The sequence below is a fragment of the Nerophis lumbriciformis genome, linkage group LG38 (genome assembly GCF_033978685.3).
Source record: "Nerophis lumbriciformis linkage group LG38, RoL_Nlum_v2.1, whole genome shotgun sequence".
NCBI classification, from domain to species: domain Eukaryota; kingdom Metazoa; phylum Chordata; class Actinopteri; order Syngnathiformes; family Syngnathidae; genus Nerophis; species Nerophis lumbriciformis.
The window spans coordinates 23709661-23732504 of record NC_084585.2 but is presented as its reverse complement, the minus strand read 5'-3'; the positions used below and the strand labels follow the sequence as shown (position 1 = coordinate 23732504).

Genomic DNA, 22844 nt, shown 5'->3' with positions numbered 1-22844 from the left:
AAGTCAACTTTATTATAAGAAAAGTGAAGAGTTTGGGAACAACAGCAAGTCAGCCACCAAGTGGTAGGCCACGTAAACTGACAGAAAGGGGTCAGCGGATGCTGAAGCGCATAGTGCAAAGACTTTCTGCACAGTCAGTTGCTACAAAGCTCCAAACTTCATGTGACCTTCCAATTAGCCCACATACAGTACGCAGAGAGCTTCATGGAATGGGTTTCCATGGCCGAGCAGCTGAATCTAAACCATACATGACCAAGTCCAATGCACAGCATGGGATGCAGTGGTGTAAAGCACGTTGCCACTGGACTCTAGAGCAGTGGAGATGCCTTCTCTGGACTGATGAATCACGCTTTTCCATTTGGCAATCTGATGGACCAGTCTGGGTTTGGAGGTTGCCAGGAGAACGCTACATTTCGGACTGCATTGTGCCGAGTGTGAAATTTGGTGGAGAAGGAATTATGGTGTGGGGTTGTTTTTTCCCTAGTTGGCCTTGGCCCCTTAGTTGCATTAAAAGGAACTTTGAATGCTCCAGGATACCAAAACATTTTGGACAATTCTATGAGATGGCACTTCAAGTTCATATGTGAGTAAGCAGGTGGCTAAATACTTTTGGCAATATCGTGTATATTACCTGGAAAGTGAAGTGTTACTGACTGTATCGCAAAATCTCAGAAAAAGAAGTGTATATATATATATATATATATATATATATATATATAATCTTTTTTTACTTGTGGCGGCTACAAATACATGAATATGTTAAGTCAAAGTTAAAGTACCAATGATTGTCACACACACACTAGGTGTGGTGAAATGTGTCCTCTGCATTTGACCCATCCCCTTGTTCATCCCCTGGGAGGTGAGGGGAGCTGTGGGCAGCAGCGGTGCCATGCCCGGTATATGTGGGAAACACTGCTTTACCGTTCAGCTTTACAGATGTCAAGTTATAGTGAGGCTATTAAGAGCCACCCACCGGTGCCTTTTTCTTCGATGAAGGCAAAAAATGTTGTGGTTTTAACGATGGAGATTCATTAGGGTGACTAGGGATAACTATAACTCATCTCTAAAAGCAATTACCGTATTTTTCGGAGTATAAGTCGCACCGGAGTATAAGTTGCACCTGCCGAAAATGCATAATAAAGAAGGAAAAAAACATATATAAGTCACACTCAAGCCCGGCCAAACTATGAAAAAAACTGCGACTTATAGTCCGAAAAATACGGTAAACATAAACCTAATTGACTTGATGTAGATAAGTCATCAGAATATATACTGTAAATGAATATTAATTTCTGTACTCGTGATGCATTTTCTACGCCTTACGGCAAGGAGTGGTGCTGCAAAATGATGCACCGCATCTTACCCTGTGTTGCATCACTGCCTGCTGGAACCTCTAAACCCCCCAGATCAAGCCTCTGCAGTACAGTACATGCTGCAGTATGTCTCACTTCACAGCCGCTGATACGCACAACTGCCGTTCACCAGCTGCCCGAGCTCTTGAGGGACTTTGAAGCGTTTATCACATCTAGTTTGACTCTTGTTTAAGTGGGACTAAATGCCTGCGTCAGGTTCGCCAAAATACATCCACACAACTTGATACAAGGCACATTAACCTTTTTGCTCTTTTTGGTCTTCCATGCATTTTTACAGCACTTATCAACAATTAACAATGTGTGTGTTATGTGCCTCTACTCATCACATTATTTCACTAGAGCTTTTGTATGGGGTCTTGTTGTAAAGGTTTACCTAATGGAGTTCATCTGACAAGGCTACGTTATTATGGTATGATTGATTTACTGTAGTAAATCCAACTTGGGTTCCTTTAAAGCAGTACTTCTCAATCAATTTCTTAGGCTCGCCTCCCCAGGAAGAAGAAAAAATTTTGCGCACCCCCACTCTCGGTCGCAACTATATACAATTGTTACACCTCTGCATAAAATTGCATCCTTATTAACATTAACAAAAACAAAAAATAAATAGGAACGGCTCCCGAAATAGGACTCCGAAGCAGAAAGGGACACTAAGGAAAAAAACAATAATGTTTAACAGCAAAAAAATACATTCACGAGGAGTGAAAAGCAAACACAAAGTGCACTCAAACTGAATGGGAAACAAAAAAGGACACACTCAAAAGGAGTGGAAAATATGCTAGACAACAGTAAGGCAAGAATGAGTGGAGCTAGTGGGAGACATGATCATAAGGGAGCCAAGCGATAGAAATCGTTCTTGGAGCTGAGTGAACAATTGGCAATAACTGGCGATGCTGTGACAGTCTGCAGGGCTTAAAAAAAACTAATTGCTAAATGCCCGCAATTGTGGAAGAGAGGCTTCGCCCAGGACTGCCAAAGGCACTGCAAAAGAAAGCAGACAGGTGGCAGCAACACAGTGGAGACAAACACCACAATTATAGATCAACTTGCAATGAAAAATAACTTTATTAAGATTGTTTTTGGTGTGTAACATAAAATATTTTAAAATGCATCAATTTGCCTGGAAACATAAATAAATAAATGATAATACATTTAATTCAAATGTTCAACCTCTTTAACCTGCAAAACAAACATTTATAAAACAATTTGAGCTGATTTTTTTAAGACTCGTCAGACCACAGAACACTTTTCCACTTTGCATCAGTCCATCTTAGGCCCCGTTTACACTAAGCCGGCTAAGGTTATCCCCAGGGTAAATCACACCTAACATTATTCGTGTCCACACACAACAATGCCACCGTTTAAGACCCCCGCCCCCTTCCGTCCGTCGGCGCAATGCGACCTAGTACGCATGCGCGAAAAGAAAAGAAAAAAGCGTCCATCTGCTCTCCAGTAGATGACCTGAGACATCATACATTAATCAAATCTTTATTGGACACGTAAACAATGTGGTAAAGAACATTTTACAACAATTACAACAATTAATCGAGACAGAGAATACCCAAAGTATTGTTGTTGTGGGTTGACTCCGCCGTTGGGGTATTCTTTCATGAGATATGGCGTCAGGGGATAAGCTGGGTCACCCAAAAGAAAACTAGGGAGCGGATCTTAATCTTCCAGCAGTTGTTTGGGACACGAGGGGATGGTTCCATCTTTCAGCTGCGCGCTAATGGCGGAGTTAGCAAAGATGTGGACATCATGCACGCTGCCTGGCCATTACACAGTCACATTCTTAAAGCAATATTGTTAGTCACACACTGCCTGTATCACATCCACGGGAGGAAGGGACCAAGTTTTTGGGTAAATAGACTCACAGCTGACCCGGACATTTGAAAGTTCTAAAGTTAAAGTTAAAGTTAAAGTCCCAATGATTGTCACACACACACTAGGTGTGGTGAAATTTGTCCTCTGCATTTGACCCATCCCCTTGATCACCCCCTGGGAGGTGAGGGGAGCAGTGGGCAGCAGCGGTGCCGCGCCCGGGAATCATTTTTGGTGATTTAACCCCCAATTCCAACCCTTGATGCCGAGTGCCAAGCAGGGAGGTAATGGGTCCCATTTTTATAGTCTTTGGTATGACTCGGCCGGGGTTTGAACTCCCAACCTACCGATCTCAGGGCGGACACAGTTCTCTTGCCGTCTGAGATGTGTTGTATACGAAATAGCTACAATCGCCCGTTGCCTTCTCTTAAGGTATTGATTTGTGATTTCCGAAAGTGTCTGTACATGTACAAGAAGGAGAAACACGGGCATGTCTGGATGATCCACCTTCATCTTTGTTATGAAGCTGCCTGTGGCGCCTTCTTTCTGATGTCTTTTCCTGTGTGGAGCGCGGGCTTTCTGACGTCACTTCCTGTGTGGGCGAGGTCTTTCTGGTGTCACTTCCTCTCTGAACTCACTTTTTAAACGATCATTGAGTCTATACAAACTTAAGTGCCGGAGATTCAAGAATTACACGGCTGACTTACCCGTGTAAAAATTTGTCCGAGGAGGGGGACCTTAAACACTGGTTTAGTGTGGCTGAAACGGGGCTAATTATTCGTTTAAGGGGTTAAACGACTTAGTGTAACGCGGCCTTAGATGAGCTCGGTCCCAGAAAAGCCAGCGGCGTTCTGGGTGTTGTTGATAAATGGCTTTGGCTTTGCATAGTAGAGTTTTAATGTAGCGACAAACTGTAGTTACTGACAGTGATTTTCTGAAGTGTTCCTGAGCCCACGTGGTGATATCCTTCACACACTGATGATGTTTTTTGATGCAGTACCGTCTGAGGGATCGAGGGTCACAGGCATTCGATGTTGGTTTTAGCCTTGCTGCTTACGTGCAGTGATTTCTCCAGATTCTCTGAACCTTTTGATGATATTACAGACCGTAGATGGTGAAATCCCTAAATTCCTTGCAATAGCTGGTTGAAAAATGTTGTTCTTAAACAATTTGCTCACAAATCTGTTCACAAAGTGGTGACCCTCGCCCTATCCTTGTTTGTGAATGACTTAACATTTCACGGAAGTTGCTTTTATAACCAATCATGGCACCCACCTGTTCCCAATTAGCCTGTTCACCTGTGGGATGTTCCAAATAAGTGTTGATGAGCATTCCTCAACTTTCTCAGTCTTTTTTGCCACTTGTGCCAGCTTTTTTTAAACATATTGCAGGCATCAAATTCCAAATGAGCTAATATTTGCAAAAAATAGCAACATTTCCAGTTTGACTGTTAAATATCTTGTCTTTGCAGTCTATTCAATTAAATTGAAGTTGAAAAGGATTTGCACATCTTTGTATTCTGTTTTTATTTACGATTTACACAAAGTGCCAACTTCAATAGTTTGGAGTTTTGTAAATGAATGCCAGAGAAAGACTTCATAAGAGAAGATAGTGTACATTTCCCAATCTGTTTGTTGTTTTATGAAACGAGATCTGACAGTCAGGTGTGTTTTTGTCTTTCAGAGCAAGGACATCGGGATCCAGATGCACGAGGAGCTGGTGAAGGTGACCAATGAACTCTACACAGTGAGTACCACAGCTTTTATATGCTTATATATTTTTGTACAGTTTTTTATTACAGTTAATTGTATTGTAATATAAATAAGAGCCCTGAAATCCTCGTGTTCAAGACTGTAAAACATAAAAAAGTGGCCATCATAAGGTGTTACTTTATTGTACGGCTGAGAGGCGAAGTGTTCATGTAAGAAATATGCTGTTGTGTATTATTACTTGAAGGTGTCATTTATCAGACAGAGTGTCATTTGGTTCCTATCTGCAAAGTGCAGCTTGGTAGCTTGCAAGGCATAAACCGATTACCTAAGGAAATATTTTTTTACGTGACAATACACTTTGATTTTGGTCATTTGTATTCTGCGGTCTGTTTTTTTCATTTTTGTCATAATAGTACCTTGATGACCTGATTATAAGATTGTATATTTTCTCCAGATTTAGTATAGCTTATAGATTTCTGCATATTTAGACATGAAAACTAAAAGGTTATGCCAAACGACTTCTCCCTTACAGAGTCAGAGCTTTTCTTCCTGTTACTCACATAGAAAACTGTCTTAAAGGCTGTTAGCAAACAACTGAAAATGAGTTATGATGCTAATTTTAAGGTAATGGCGATCAATCCAGCAGAGTTATCAGACAACTGAATACAGCCATACTTCAACTTACAAGCTTCATTGGTTCTGTGACTGAGCTCACTACTCAAAACACTTGTATCTCAAATCAACGTTGCCCCTTGAAATGAATTTAAATCAATTTAATTGGTGTATATAACACGTAACATGCCTTTTAAAAATACAATTTTAAATAAAATATTGTTTGAAAAACAATACAATAGAATATATGTAGTATAAGCTGCAGTATTTTTATGAAGTAATGTAATAATAATATACAGTATTTACCTTGGATAACAGAGAACTGCTTTTCTGCCATCACAGCAGCTTGTCCATATTTTCAATCAATCAATCATCAATCAATCTTTATTTATATAGCCCTAAATCACAAGTGTCTCAAAGGGCTGCACAAGCCACAGCGACATCCTCGGTACAAAGCCCACATACGGGCAAGGAAAAACTCACCCCAGTGGGACGTCGATGTGAATGACTATGAGAAACCTTGGAGAGGACCGCATATGTGGGTAACTCCCCCCCCTCTAGGGGAGACCGAAAGCAATGGATGTCGAGTGGGTCTGACATAATATTGTGAGAGTCCAGTATTTTCATCGATAAATGTCCATTATTTAAATATTATTTAAACGTCCTTGGCTGGTGTTACACTAATTCTGTTTCAGTATGGTGCAAACTAACCGTTATACACTGGAACTGCTTTACCAAGTTAACGAGTTACACGCTGTGTCATGTTTGTATAATTTATTTCTTTAATTCAATCATCCGCTTCCTCTTCTCAGCACTGTCCTTCACAGTCACTTTCTCCGTTCCCATGGTTGGAAAACAAATACATGTACATTTCTATCTATAAGCTATTGCTATCGAATAAGACCGGAAAGTTCTGCTTCCGATCTTAAGGGGCTCTCTCTAACAATCACTAGCGATGGAGAGGCTTGTAACTTCAATGTATGCTCACAACAATTAGCCGAGAGACAGCTCGTATCTCAAAAGTTGGAGTATTGGTATTTGCCAAGAAATATGAACACCTTTTATTGCATTCCACCAGTTGTATTTCACCAAAATTAAAAACATAATTAAAAAAAAGGCTCTTATAATCGAGTCAATATGGTAAATGTCTCTGTGCTCATACAATATGTTTTTACTGAAAACCACCTTATGTTTATTTTAATCCTCGATGCAGTCATTTAGTTTGAATAGAAAAGCCAGTGACTGTTCTTTGCACTTCATTTATTGCCAATTTAGTTCCGCTATATTAGAAAGGATGTGTGCTAAAAGTGCACAGTAGATCAGTGGTTAGTGCTCATGCCTCACAATAACAAGGTCCTGGGATCAATTCCCGGTCTCTGGGTTTTTCTGTGTGGAGTTTGCATGTTCTCCCCGTGACTGTGTGGGTTCCCTCCGGGTATTCCGGCTTCCTCCCACCTCCAAAGACATGCACCTGCGGATAGGTTGATTGCCAACACTAAATTGGCCCTAGTGTGTGAATGTTGTCTGTCTATCCGTGTTGGCCCTGTGATGAGCCCAAGTGCTGCTGGGATAGGCCCCAGCCCCCCCGCGACCCCAAAAGGGACAAGCGCTAGAAAATGGATGGATGGTTGTGCTAAAGTGGACAAACTGTGCAGGTGTGGCTCTGTAGCAGATATAGTCGTGGTCAAAAGCTAGTACAGACAAGCAAAAAGGAGTGCTGATGTTGACTGGCGCTAATCTATTTCCAGCCGAATATACAGTTGTGATCTAAGTTTACATACACTTGTAAAGAACATGATTTCATGACTGTCTTGAGTTTCCAATAATTTTTACAACTCTTATTTTTCTGTGATAGAGTGATTGGAGCACATACTTGTTGGTCACAAAAAACATTCATGAAGTTTGGTTCTTTTATGAATGTATTTATTTTTTGCTGCCAATGGAACTGGTGCTTTACAGAGAGTAAATGGGACAATGAAAAAGGAGGATCACCTCCAAATTCTTCAGGAAAACCTAAAATCATCAGCTCGTCAAAAGTGGTAAAGGAATGGCTAAATCATGCTAGAATTAAGGTTTTAGAATGGCCTTCCCAAAGTCCTGACTTAAACATGTAGACAATGCTGAAGAAACAAGTCCATGTCAGAAAACCAACACATTTAGCTGAACTGCACCGATTTTGTCAAGAGGAGTGGTTTAAAATTCAAGCAGAAGCTTGCCAGAAGCTCGTGGATGGCTACCAAAAGCGCCTTATTGCAGTGAAACTTGCCAAGGGACATGTAATCAAATATTAACATTGCTGTATGTATACTTTTGACCCAGCAGATTTGGTCACATTTTCAGTAGACCCATAATAAATTCATAAAAGAACCAAACTTCATGAATGTTTTTTTGTGACCAACATGTATGTGCTCCAATCACTCTATCATATAAACAAATAAGAGTTGTAGAAATGATTGGAAACTCAAGACAGCCATGACATTATGTTCTTTACAAGTGTATGTCAACTTTTGACCACGACTGTATTTTCAGTCTGTCAAGCTTAAATGGGGCGAAAAAAACGCAGAAACGCCGAAGAAGTCTCCTGTTGATGCTTTTAGCAAAGATGACTTGGTGAGATTCTCTGCCTCAACTGGTGTTAATTTCCGGCCACGCAGACAATATATCTCCAGTGTGATCAATAAAGCCTATCTTATTTTTGTGATGAACCACCTGCTGTCTCCTATGGTGAATGGATTATACTTGTGTAGCGCTTTTCTACCTTTAAGGTACTCAAAGCGTTTTGACACTGTTACCACATTTACTTAGTAATGACGCAGTATCAGGAGCCAATTGGGTTCAGTATCTTGCTCAAGGATACTTCGACATGGTCACAGGGGACTGGGGATTGAACTCACAACATTCAGGTTGGCAGACAACCACTGCTGTTTGCTCGCTTGGATGTTGCATGCTTTTATGAATAGCAGCACAGCAACTACACCGACACACGTGCTGATTCCTTCATTGGCTCAGTCTGCCATTCATGCTTTTGTCCACTTTTCACTCATCAGCAAGTCTGTCATTAAAGCTTCAATCTTAGATCACTTTTCTGAATTTTTGCAAAGGCTGAGACATCAAACTATAGCAGTACTTCACAATTAGGAACATCTAATGAGCTTCAGTACAATAATACTGCTTTTTTTTCCAACGTCCTACTCCTCAAAACCGATAACTTATCTATAGCTATTATTTTTCAAATGTAGATTTAATTGTAGTGTGTGGAATACAGTAAGAACGATTTCAACAAAAGTGGATTTTGCCAACTATACCTGTAGATTTGTCCTGACAATTATCAGTGTCTTCAAAAATGACACAACACATGATCTGCTGTAACAGATCATGAGAGTACACCTGACTACACATTAAGGATTTTTATCGTGCCTAATTATATATCAGTATTAAATTATTATGCTTGGCATTGGTGTTGAATACACAGCATTACATCAGCGCTGAGGCCCGACTCACATCTTACGGAAGACTATTCCAGGTTTGAGGAGCAAAAAACTGAAACCTATTTATCACCATGTTTGCACCAGCAGGATACCACTGCCTGAGGTTCTCAGAGCTCGAGATGGTTAATTTGGCTCTAACATGTCAGAGATGTACATATAACAAGACCATGAAATTTTTTTTTACACAAGCAGAGCTGTTTTAAAGACTAGTCTCTGAGTAACAGGAAGCCAGTGCAGTGATTTAAGCACTGGACTAATACCTCCCTGTTTCCTGGTTTTAGTCAGGACTTGAGCCGCAGCATTTTGGATGTACCATATGACCATAGATTGGTCATAATTTAAGTTCTAATGTGTCCAAGGATGTATTTTGTGAGTTTATAAATATTATATACATTTTTTATTTTTAAAGAAAAAAGATTTTGTGACGATAAAAAATATCAATGTAATCATGGTAGTATTGACTAGATACGCTCTTGTACTTGGTATCATTACAGTGGATTTCAGGTGTAGCTCCACCCATGGCATTTGTTTACATTGTGATGCCGGTGAGCTATCGTATCCTCCTACGTTGTGTAGTGAAGCATGTTTAATTATTCCTCGTCCTGCAGGGATGATACTTGTAAAAAGCTCACTTTATATGCCGCCATGGAGGTGAGGATTAGTGATTTAGAAGAAACTAGAACACTGCCGATTGTGGATGGACATTCGCCGCTAACTAGCTAGCCATGTCTTAAAGCACCTTTTACTGAAGGCTTTACAGTTTTATAGCTTCACCTTTATCGTTAGTTTTTAAGCCAAAATGTATCCATTCTCCCTTTTCTGTCTACACACTGTGTCTGCTTGTAAGTACTCCGTGATTGTGCGCTGCCGAACATGCTCCTCTGCTCCTAAAACCAGCAATGTCACGAAGTGATGACGACGCGCCGTCATACCTGTAAAACAAAACGATTTAATATGGCGAACCGGTATTTTTCAAACAGAGTATAGTACCATTTTTGATTCATTAGTACCGCGATACTATACTAGTACCGTTATACCGTACAACCCTAATATATGTATGTATATATATATATATATATATATATATATATATATACATATATACATACATTTTCCTCCCAGGTGTTAGACTGTCTCAGAAAATTTGAATATTATGATAAAGTCCTTTATTTTCTGTAATGCAACTAAAAACATGAACATGTCATACATTCTGAATTCATTACACATCAACTGAAATATTGCAAGCCTTTTGTCGTTTTAATATTGCTGATTATGGCATGCAGCTTAAGAAAACTCAAATATCCTATCTCAAAATATTAGAATATCATGAAAAAGTATAGTAGCAGGCTATTTAACTAATCACTTGAATCGTCTAATTAACTCGAAACACCTGCAAGGGTTTCCCTGAACACTCAGCTTGGTTCAGTAAACTAAATCACAAGTATGGGGAAGACTGCTGACCTGACTGCTGTACAGAGGACCATCATTGACACCCTCCATCAGGAGGGTAAGACACAAAAATACATTTCTAAAAGAGCAGGCTGTTCACAGAGTGCAGTTTCAAAGCACATTCACAAAAAGTCTGTTGTAAGGAGGAAATGTGGCAGGAAACGCTGCACAACCAAGAGAGAGGACCGCAGCCTTAACAGCATTGTGAAGAAGAGCTGCTTCCAGAATTTGGGGGAGCTTCAAAGACAGTGGACTGAAGCTGGAGTCCAGGTATCAAAAGCCACTGTTCACAGACGTGTCCAGGAAATGGGCTACAATAGCCGTATTCCCATTGTCAAGCCACTCCTGAACTCAAGACAACGGAAGAAGCGTCTGACTTGGGCTATGGAAAAGAAGCACTGTTGCAGAGTGGTCCAGAGTCCTGTTTTCAGACGAAAGCAAGTTTTGTATTTCATTTGGAAGTCAAGGAGCTAGAGTCTGGAGGAAGGCTGGAGAGGACCAAAATCCAAGTTGCTTGAAATCCAGTGTGAATTTACCACAGTCAGCAATGGTTTGGGGAGCCATGTCAGCTGCTGGTGTTGGTCCACTGTGTTTCATCAAGTCCAGAGTCAATGCAGCTGTGTACCAAGAGATTTTAGAGCACTACATGCTGTTGAAAAGCTCTATGAAGCTCTATGGAGATTTCATTTTCCAGCATGATCTGGCACCTGCCCACAGTGCCAAAACCACCAGTAACTGGTGTACTGACCATGGCAATACTGTCCTCGATTGGCCTGCCAACTCCCCTGACCTGAACCCCAGAGAGAATTTGTGGGGTATTGTGAAGAAGAAGCTGAAAGACACCAGACCCAATAATGCAAATGAGCTAAAGGCAGCTATTGAAACATCCTGGGCATCCATAACACCTCAGCAATGCCACAGGCTGATTGCCTCCATGCCACGCCGCATTGATGCAGTAACCCATGCAAAAGGATTTCCAACCAAGTACTGAGTGCATTAATTGACATTTTCAAATGTTTGATTTTGTTTTGTTGTTATAAATCTTTTTTTTTTACTTGGTCTGAGGAAATATTCTAATTTTTTGAGATAGGATTTTTAAGTTTTCTTAAGCTGTATGCCATAATCAGCAATATTAAAATAATAAAAGGCTTGTAATATTTCAGTTGATGTGTAATGAATCCAGAATGTATGACATTTTCATGATTTTAGTTGCATTACAAAAAATAAAGGACTTTATCACAATATTCTAATTATCTGAGACAGTCCTGTTTATATATATATATTAGGGCTGTGAATCTTTGGGTGTCCCACGATTCGATTCAATATCGATTCTTGGGGTCACTATTTTTTTTTTTCAATTCAACACGATTCTCGATTCAAAAACGATTTTTTCCCGATTCAAAACGATTCTCTATTCATTCAATACATAGGATTTCAGCAGGATCTACCCCAGTCTGCTGACATGCAAGCAGAGTAGTACATTTTTGTAAAAAGCTTTTATAATTGTAAAGGACAATGTTTTATCAACTGATTGCAATAATGTAAATTTGTTTTAACTATTAAATGAACCAAAAATATGACTTATTTTATCTTTGTGAAAATATTAGACACAGTGTGTTGTCAAGCTTATATGAGATTCGATGCAAGTGTAAGCCACTGTGACACTATTGTTAATTTTTTTAATTTTTTATAAATGTCTAATGATAATGTTAATGAGGGATTTTTAATCACTGCTATGTTGAAATTGTAACTAATATTGATACTGTTGTTGATAATATTCATTTTTGTTTCACTACTTTTGGTTTGTTCTGTGTCGTGAGTGTCTCCTCTCAATTGCTCTGTTTATTGCAGTTCTGAGTGTTGCTGGGTCGGGTTTGGTTTTGGAATTGGATTGCATTGTTATGGTATTGCTGTGTATTGTTTTGTTGGATTGATTAATAAAAAAATAAAAAAATAAATACAATTAAATTTAAAAATAAAATAAATAAAATCGATTTTTAAAAAATGAGAATCGATTCTGAATCGCACAACGTGAGAATCGCAATTCGAATTCGAATCAATTTTTTCCCACACTCCTAGTATATATATACATTTTCCTCCCAGGTGTTTTTACCTTCCAGGCTTGATATTTAGTGTTGCATAGTGATGGGACTAAATAAGCAACGTCAGTAAATATTACAATTATGGCCTCTGACCTGGCGGCGGTTTGTTATGGAGATGAAAGACGTTGGAGTGGCGAAGTGGGCATTATTTGGTGGCTCACAGGAAACCTGAAGAGGGAAACAAATAAATGTTTACGAAGACTTCACAACATCCTGGGGGGTTTTAAAAAAAATGGAAAAGCTTTTAGGTTGTTTAAAGATGTCGCTCACATCTGGATGACACTTAACAAGACTGAGGAGGAAGCACATGGTTACACTTAACAAGACGCAGGCTCCTTTTTTAAAGGTCCTCTATCACTACAAACCTGTTATCTTGTTGCAGTGGTTTGGAAATGTGGAAATCAGTGGTGAGTAACTTGTTTTCCCAAGATGCCACGTTTGAAACCGAACATATTGTAGGGCGGAGCCAAGAGGCTGAACTAAATTATGCTCAACCTCCTGAGATGTTGAATTTGTTGTCCTCTGAAAGGAACAAGTCAGACACATTTCTAATGGAACATCATCCCTCAAGCATAAAAACTGTGGTGCTGTGGAGAGGATGTCCTGGGCTTTCTAGGGATAGTCCTGTGCAGTGGACATTTGTTTTTTAAGCCATTTCTTTATCTTCTCATCAAAACAGTAGAAACTAGAAAAAGCACTCAGAGAGCACAGGCCCTATCTCCAATAGTAAAGAAGTATTTTAAAATATTCTAAATCCAGACAGTAATCCGGACCACCCCCAAGATCTAATCACTTGTTCCTTATTCCATTTCTGACATTCAGGAAAACGCAGAGCAAATAAAATCCTGGCAGACAGTTCTCACCCTGGTCAGCAGATGTTCAACCTGGAAAGAGATTTCGGTCACACAAGAGCAGGACAAACTGAATTAAAAATAGTTTTTACCTGTGGGCTATTAGGATATTGACTCTGTCCCAATACCTTACACTGTTTTTACTGTTCATACTGGTATTTATGTATTTATTTTTAGCATCCTATCTATTGTTTGTCCTCTATTTTAACTGCACTTAACACAGTAGCCGCCTGGTTAACCAAACAATCCACTTGCGATCGATTGAATGCTCTGAGATGACAATGACTTGGATGAATGAGAACATTCATAGACACAGTAGCTGCCTGTATTTTTGTCATGCTTGATGACAATAAAGAGTTCTATTCTATTATATACATACCTAATTAATCAATGGAAGGATAACTGCGCCCTAATTGCTAGTTTGCAACTAACGCACCAATCGATAGCTGACAAACATGGTGTTAATTGCTAGTTAACAACTAGAGCACGGGTCGGCAACCCAAAACGTTGAAAGGACCACAAAGACAAAAAACAAATCTGTCTATTAGCTATAATAGCCTACTATCAAAATGACTATGTGTCGCAGGCTGAAGCAAATCTTCGTTGACAGAAATGTTGAAATGTAATATTTATTCTACACCAATGGTTCTTAACCTGGGTTCGATCGAACCGTAGGGGTTCGGTGAGTCGGCCTCAGGGGTTCGACGGAGCCTCCGCCGCCGAGGTCAAGACACACCCGACTCATCGTGTAAATAAAAACTTCTTCCTATCAGCTTTATGGATACGACAACAGCAGAAGTCAGACTCATTTGCATGTGTGTAATTTGTTGTGAGTTCATGCACTGTGTTGGTTTTGTTCTTTGAACAAGGTGATGTTGATGCACGGTTCATTTTGTAAACCAGTAAAAAACATAACTTTGTCTTGAATTTGAAAAAAAAAACATTTTATTTTTTACTAAAGAAGGGTTTCGGTGAATGCGCATATGAAACTGGTGAGGTTCGGTACCTCAAACAAGGTTAAGAACCATTGTTCTACACATTTTTACAACATTAGAAACCATTAGTAAATCAGAGGCTACTCAGAAGGTGAGATAACTCCTGGAAATTACTGGCTTTTAATGGCCAAAGGTATAGATGTGTGTGTCCAAGTTAAACAAAACGACAGGCTGTCTTCTTTTAATGGATTTATTACAATATTTGGCAAGCTAGGTAATGTTTGCTGTGGTCTGGAACAATATGGAAACAATTGCTGTGGTCTGGAACAACATGGCACTCAAACAACTATCTGAAATGCAGCCAATATTACATATAATGTGTCATGAAACATGCAAAACAAAATTATATACAAAGAAGATAAAAGCAAAGGATATTAAATGAGCTCAAATATACCTACAAATGAGGCATGATGATGCAATATGTACATACAGCTAGCCTAAATAGCATGTTAGCATGGATTAGCTTGCACTAATCAAATATGCCTGATTACTACTCCAACAAGTCAATAACATCAACAAAGGTCACCTTTGTGCATTCACACACAGTATAAGACATTTGGTGGACAAAAAAAGACAAAAAAGGAGTGGAAGATTTTACATGTAAACAAACTGTTGCATCACAGTCCACACTATGGTGAGTTCAAGAACCGCTGAAATTAGTAGGACAAAAGGATGTTAACCAAATACTCTCATCAGGTATAGACATATTAAACAGTGGGCTTTCTAACAATTGGGAAGGTTAGTGTCATGTTTGTCCTCAAACAAAAAACATACTAAAACAAAAAAATATTTTTCCTCCATCTTTTTCCATTTTTCAATCCTTTTTTAAAAATGCTCCAGGGACCCACTACTAGGGTGACACTAAAGAGCCGCATGCGGCTCGAGAGCCGCGGGTTGCTGACCCACGAACTAGAGCATAAACACTGGCTATCTTAAATGCTAACATGAATATAATAATATCATTATTTATTCGAGTTATATGTTATTATGTATTCACATTCAACTACATGACAGTGTGTTGGCTCAAATTCATGTGTATTTAAAAAACATTTGTGGAAAAATTGCATAGGGGACCTATAAAATCATGTATTCAAAAAAAATCTACCAAAAATGTCTCGGCCCCCCTGCTGTACCTTTGCAGACACCATGGGGGTCGTGTACCCCTTGTTGAAGACTTCTGCTTGACACAATACTACAACAATGTATGAAAACATAATAATCACAATAAAAATATGCACGAATGGATGAAAACTAGGATAGAATAGGATAGGATAGGTCTTTATTGTCATTGCACAAGTACAACAAAACTTTGTTTTCAGCACAAACCCGTTCAAGATTAGACAAACTAACAGTGGTTACAGAACATTACATTACATTACATTACAGGGTTACAGAACAGGAACGCTGATGGATCGCCACAAGGAGCCCCGTAAAAGATGGGGAAAAAGGTAAAACGCTGGGGAAGGATGAGTAAAAAAATACAATCTAGACTGGGCTCCTAAGGGGGCCCAGTCTGGAGTGGGAAAAAACCTCCATAGCAAAGCACATATACATATTACAACATACATCTTGAGATATCTAGCAACAAAGGTTAGGGGTGTGCGGGGTCATGGTGGTAGGCCGCAGCTCTCAGGCGCTGACCATCCTTTCATCACCCCTATGGGATTTGCGTCGAGGGCGTTGGATTGGGGGGGGATGTATGTGTGTGGCGTATATTTTTGTGGATGCATGTTTGTGTGTAAGCCTGCAGTGTGTCTCTGTTCCGCGCCCTTGGTGTTGTGCAGCCGATAGTCCAAAGTCAACAACAACAGGTGTGTGTCCATGAGAGACAAGAAGGGAGTTTGTTGTGTCTTCGCTGCACTGTCCTTCGGGAGAGTCTCGAAGCCAGGGAAACAATCCAAGTTAGAATATTTTGTATACGAGTGAAAATAAAATTTGCTTTTCACTCTAAATTGTCTATGACTGGTCCTCAAACCTGCGGGGCAGACAGTCCGATGTGATCCAAAATCACAAGAGTGTCCACAGTTCTTCCCGTATCCTCCAATCATTTGTGGCAGCTTTGGGGTACTTTGAAGACTGCCATCAACTTCCAATTTGTGGACAAACCAGAGCAACGCTTACTCCAATCAGCAGATGTCCTGTTGTCATAATTCCGAATAGGTGGATATCTTCACGTCCTCGACAGAAAAGGGTCGCCAGCCACGCGGCACTCCTTCTTCTCCCAAGAGTCCGTCGCGTGTCCAGCAACAACCGCTCCGTCACGACAAGCAGGTTCCCCTAAACCCAAGATCTTGTCAATTTCGTTGAGGCCAGTTAAATAGTTCCAATGTTGAAGCTCAGGGCCACAAGTAGCCCGTGGGCCGTACATTGTCTGGTTTAAATAATACTGCGTAAGGGAAAAAAACACAATGATGATACCTAAAGCACATTGAGGAGTGGGATTTGAATTATGACTTCCTGTATTGAGTTGAGAGATTCCATGTGTGTACATGTGTGTTGCTGCCACATCTTTGCTCTGATTGATCCACCAGGCCACCGTGAAAGAGCGAGGCAGCATTTGGAATGACTTTGGAAGATGACATCTCTCAGAGGCTCGTTTTGTTCGTTTTATCACTGGCAGGCAACAAAGAAGCCACTGTAAATCTGACTGGACTCCTTTTAAACTGCCTTCTGACTGCAGCAGAGGAGCAGTACACTTTTGTATTATACTATTATACTACATAAATTACACTATTGTACTATCAAGTCAACAACTTACATGGCATAGAAATATATAAGAAAAACTTTAATTACGAGAAAATGTTGTAATGCTATGAGAGTAAAGTAATAGTATGCCTAAAAAATGAAGAATATTTGTTGAAAATTGGTTTTCTGATCAGTCACAATTTCAATCGTGATTAAAATGTAAATGTCAAATTTCCCACTCAAACCTAAATGAAACATTCCAGTCGAGAACAGTAGTGTCGCTGTCTCTCTCTAGAGTGCTGCCAAATATACGTTCATGTCGGTCTGATTTCTACCAAAAAGCCGCTGACCAGCCCATCAAGTTTCGGCCTGTTATTACTAAACTATTGTTATTACTACTGTTATTATGATCTGGCAGCTCTGGCAGCTTAGGGTACATTAAACACATGTTTAATATTACAATTTAGTCCTTAAATAAAATAGTGAACATACAAGACAACTTTTGTTTTAGTAGTAAGTAAACAAACAAAGGCTCCTAATTAGTCTGCTGACGTATGCAGTAACATATTGTATGATTTATAATTCTATTATTGTGTCAACATTATTAAGGACAAGTAGTAGAAAATTTATTATTAATCTACTTGTTCATCCATCCATCCATCCATTTTCTGTTCTATCTACACTTCTGTTAAAATTTAATAATCACTTATTCTTCTGTTGTTTGATACTTTACGTTAGTTTTGGATGATACCACAAATTTGGGTATCAATCCGATACCAGGTAGTTACAGGATCATACATTGGTCATATTCAAAGTCTTCATGTGTCCAGGGACATATTTCCTGAGTTTATAAACATAATATAAATTAAAAAAAAAACGAAAGAAGATTTTGTGATGTTAAAAAATGTCGATGTAATCATAGTAGCATCGACTAGATACGCTATTGTACGTGGTATCATTACAGTGGATGTTAGGTGTAGAGCAGGGGTGTCAAACTCAAATACAGAGTGGGCCAAAATTTAAAACTGAACAAAGCCGCGGGCCAAGGTTGAACAAATTACCTTTTAATAGGGACCCAAACAAGTTTTGCATTAAATATTGAACAAGTAAGGCGTATATAACTTTATAGTGACATGCAAAATCGAGTTTCAAATAATAATGATAATAATTAAAAAATATCATTGGCATATCAAATACAATTTAAATAAAACTGTAATGCCTCTTTTCTATTTGCAGCCTACTGAGGTAAATATCAATATTAACTTCTTCCACAAGCTAATACATTTGAAAATAAAATAACAATGAATAAACCAACAATTCAGGACTTTAAACTGCTCAGTTTGCAACACACTGATCTAATCTGGCATCTTTTCTTGGATGCTAGTTCATTAATGTCGGGGCTCAGGCTTTGAGCTGAGGCAACCTTCATTATCGAACGAGGGTGTTCATCAGTCATTATATCTCGTAGTCCACCCGGACCACAGTCTTGGGGGCGTGCCTTAAAGGCACTGCCTTTAACGTCCTCTACGAGCTGTCGTCACGTCCGCTTTTCATCTATTCTAACAACGTGCCGGCCCAGTTACAAGATATGTGCGGCTTCTGTACGCACACACACGTGAATGCAACGCACACTTGATCAACAGTGATACACGTTACACTGAGGGTGGCCATATAAACAACTGTAACACTGTTAGAAATATACGCCACACTGTGAACCCACACCAAACAAGAATGACAAACACATTTCGGGAGAACATCCGTACCGTAACACAATATAAACACAACAGAACAAATACCCAGAACCCTTTGCAGTACCCCTGCTACCAACATCAAGAGAATGCCAAGAGTGTGCAAAACAGTAATCAGAGCAAAGGGTGGCTATTTTGAAGAAACTAGAATATAAAACATTTTTTCAGTTAGTTCACCTTTTTTTGTTAAGTACACACCTCCACATGTGTTCATTCATAGTTTTGATGCCTTTAGTGACAATCTACAATGTAAAAGTCATGAAAATAAAGAAAACACATTGAATGAGAAAGACACTTTTGGCTTGTACTGTACATAGATTTTTTTCATCTCTTGCACCATTTCAAATATGGTACCTTTCATCTACTCGCTCCCTCTACAAAATCATATCTCATATGACGATGAAGATGACAATGTATGTTCTGTGACACGCCGAGTGATCGCATTGTTCTCCCTGCAGGTGATGAAGACGTACCACATGTACCACACAGAGAGCATCAGCGCCGAGAGTAAGCTGAAGGATGCTGAGAAACAAGAGGAGAAGCAGTTCAGCAAGTCAGGAGATCTCAACGTCAACCTCCTGCGCCACGAGGACCGCCAGCCCAGGCGTAGCACTGTCAGAAAGATTGAGAAGATGAAAGAGAAGGTGTGTGTTATTTACAATCATACAAAATGATGATCAGATTAAACCGATATACAGTTAAGGGCCTGATCTAATTAGATCCCAAATATCTCGTGCTAAATAGTGTATACAAACTGTAAAATGGGGGTGTGGTTGGGGTCGTGGTTAAGAGGGGAGGAGTATATTTACAGCTAGAATTCACCAAGTCAAGTATTTCATATATATATATATATATATATATATATATATATATATATATATCTTTATATATATATATATATATATATATATATATATATATATAAGAAATACTCAAGTATTTAATATATATATATATATATATATATATATATATATAAATATACAAGAAATACTCAAGTATTTAATATATATCAATCAATCAATCAATGTTTATTTATATAGCCCTAAATCACAAGTGTCTCAAAAGCTGCACAAGCCACAACGACATCCTCGGTACAAAGCCCATATATATATATATATATATATATATATATATATATATACTCATTGTTTTATTATATATATATATATATATATATATATATATATATATATATATATATATATATATATATATATATATATATATATATATACAGTGTTTCCCACAGGACAGGCATCTATTTGTGGTGGTGTGGTCGGGGGGCGGGGGGTGACGGCGGCAGCGGCTGTGTGACAGTTGGAATATAAGTACAACACTTTATGTACATATTTAGCTCATTAAAATTACCGACAGGAAGGCGAGAAACACTTTATTTCAACAGACTCTGGCGCCGTACCTGTCGTCAAAACTCCAAAGACCGACTGCACAGTTGCGCTAACAAAATAGCAGTCTCAGAAAGCTGGCGTGCACAAGCTAGCAAGCTACGGAGTTTGCCGACAATGTATTTCTTGTAAAGTGTATACAGAGGAGTACAGAAGCTGGACAAATAAGATGCCAAAAACCAACCACTTTCATGTGGTATTGGACAGAAAGGAGGACTTTTTTTCTCCTCCATTCGAAAATGCGGACCTTATCAGCACCACTGTCTGATTCCAATCAATGCAAGTCATCAGAATCAGGTAATACACCAACTTATATTCTTGTCTTCATGAAAGAAAGGAATCTATATGTGTTAAACATGCTTGTATTATCTTTAAACACCTTTAACTTGTTAACAATATTAACTATATGTGTTAAACATGCTTGTATTGTCATTAAACACCTTTAACTTGTTAACAATATTAACTATATGTATTAAACATACTTGTATTATCATTAAACACCTTTAATTTGTTAACAATATGTGTTAAACATGCTTGTATTATCTTTAAACACCTTTAACTTGTTAATAATATTAACTATAAGTATTAAACATACTTGTATTATCATTAAACACCTTTAATTTATTAACAATATTAACTATATGTGTTAAACATGCTTGCATTATCATTAAACACCTTTAACTTGTTAACAAAAACATATATTTCATAAATAAGTAAATATAAATTATATATATGAATGAGGTAGAGCCCCACGACTTGATCAATTGAAAAGTAGCTCGCCTGCAGAAAAAGTGTGAGCACCCCTGAGTTACACCCATCTGAACAGGTCAGCCACCTGTTTAAAGCCCGATCACAGTTGACATCTTGAAATGAAGGGCCTTTAATGGCCAAAACATTAACCTGGACAACATTTTAACAGCTGGTTGGCTCAGATTGTATTCTTTTCATTGCATTCACATGCTGCAGTGGACAGTGGACAATTTAGCTTCATTATTAATGCAGTACCTGAAGCACCGTCTCCACGTGTGTTTATTGACAACAGGGTTATAACCTGGACACGTTAGCTTGTCGGTAATGTAACACGTGACTGTTACTACGTGCGTCTGCCCGAGTCAAACAGCGACGGTGTTAATGAAGCAGCGTCAGGCTGCTTACCGTCAGTGAAACGCTCGGTGAAATCGCGGATTAACGTTAAATATATGACGAGCCGCGAGCGATGCAGCTATAATTTATCTACCTACAACCTATATTACCCTCGTATTTTGATCCGGTCGGTCCGTTCTTTTACTCCGTCTTCTTCTTCTTCTTCTTCTTCTTCTTCTTCTTCTTCTGGCCCACCAGGTGAATTAAGTGCTATTGGCGGAGTTACAATGCATAGTAGGCTACCGCCACCTACTGCACCGGAGTTGTAACTACAAGGTACATTCACAGACAGAGTCCCATTGCTTTTATGAGCAGTCGAGCGAGTCAAAAGCCGAAACATCCATTTGTGGCGGACGTAATTCTTTCGTGGCGGGCCGCCACAAATAAATGAATGTGTGGGAAACACTGATATAGTATAGCAGTTGTGCACTGCACTCTCTAAAAGCCCGAGATGTTATTGTCACATATGCATGTACAGTAGATGGCAGTATTGTCCTGTTTAAGAGTGTCACAACATTGCTGTTTACGGCAGAGGAACTGCTTTACGGTAGACGAAAATGTGACTGCTGTGTTGTTACCGCGCTGGGAGGATGTTAATGAAACTGCCTAACAATAAACCCACATAAGAAACCAAGAACTCGCCCTCGATCATTCTACAGTTATAACGTGATTGGGCAGGCACGCTGTTTATATTGTGGGAAAGTGGACGTGAGAACAGGCTGGCCGCTGTCGACACGTCACTCAGGTCCGCATGGAGCTGGAGGGGGTGTGGCCTCCAGCTCCGCCTGAATTTCGGGAGATTTTCGGGAGAAAATTTGTCCCGGGAGGATTTCGGGAGAGGCGCTGAATTTCGGGAGTCTCCCGGAAAATCCGTGAGGGTTGGCAAGTATGCCAATGGGAACATTGCGTCCTTGCGTCTATTCCGACGATAAACCCCAATAAATAACCATCCAAAAAGCGTCAACAATACTCCATTTACATTTTATGACTTGAATATTAAAGTATTATGCGATAGTGTTATTTTAAGCGTTAACGTTAAGGACCTTCATTTAGCGGCGCTTCCTTATGCTGCTGTATTGGCATCATGAGCTGGTGGGCTGCTTTCACGCCTTGGAGCTTGTGAAAGTTAATTCTAGATTGTAAATCATGTCTCTCACCTGTATACTGTAGTAAAATGACGTGGACATAAACCGAGAAGTTCGTCAAAAAAGATTTTCAAATAAATAGTGATTCTTATTCGTAACAATTCTAATCGGTTAAAAAAAATAAAAAATCGATAAAAAAATATATATGTGTATGTATATATATATATATATATATATATATATATATATATATATATATATATATATATATATATATATATATACATACATACAGTAATGCTCATAAGTTTACATACCCTGGGAGAATTTATGATTTCTTGGCCATTCTTCAGAGAATATGAATGATAACACAAAAA

General features: G+C 39.0%; 1 protein-coding gene across 2 annotated transcripts in view; it reads left to right on the top strand.

Moving 5' to 3' along the window:
* The window catches only part of srgap3 (SLIT-ROBO Rho GTPase activating protein 3), a 232432-nt gene that overhangs the window by 124508 nt on the left and 85080 nt on the right, over positions 1–22844 (top strand). For both annotated transcript variants that reach the window (XM_061932646.2, XM_061932645.2), the window contains exons 4-5: positions 4875–4937; positions 19292–19477. In XM_061932646.2, coding sequence (XP_061788630.2) covers positions 4875–4937; positions 19292–19477 — 249 coding nt within the window. The remainder of the gene's footprint in view (positions 1–4874; positions 4938–19291; positions 19478–22844) is intronic.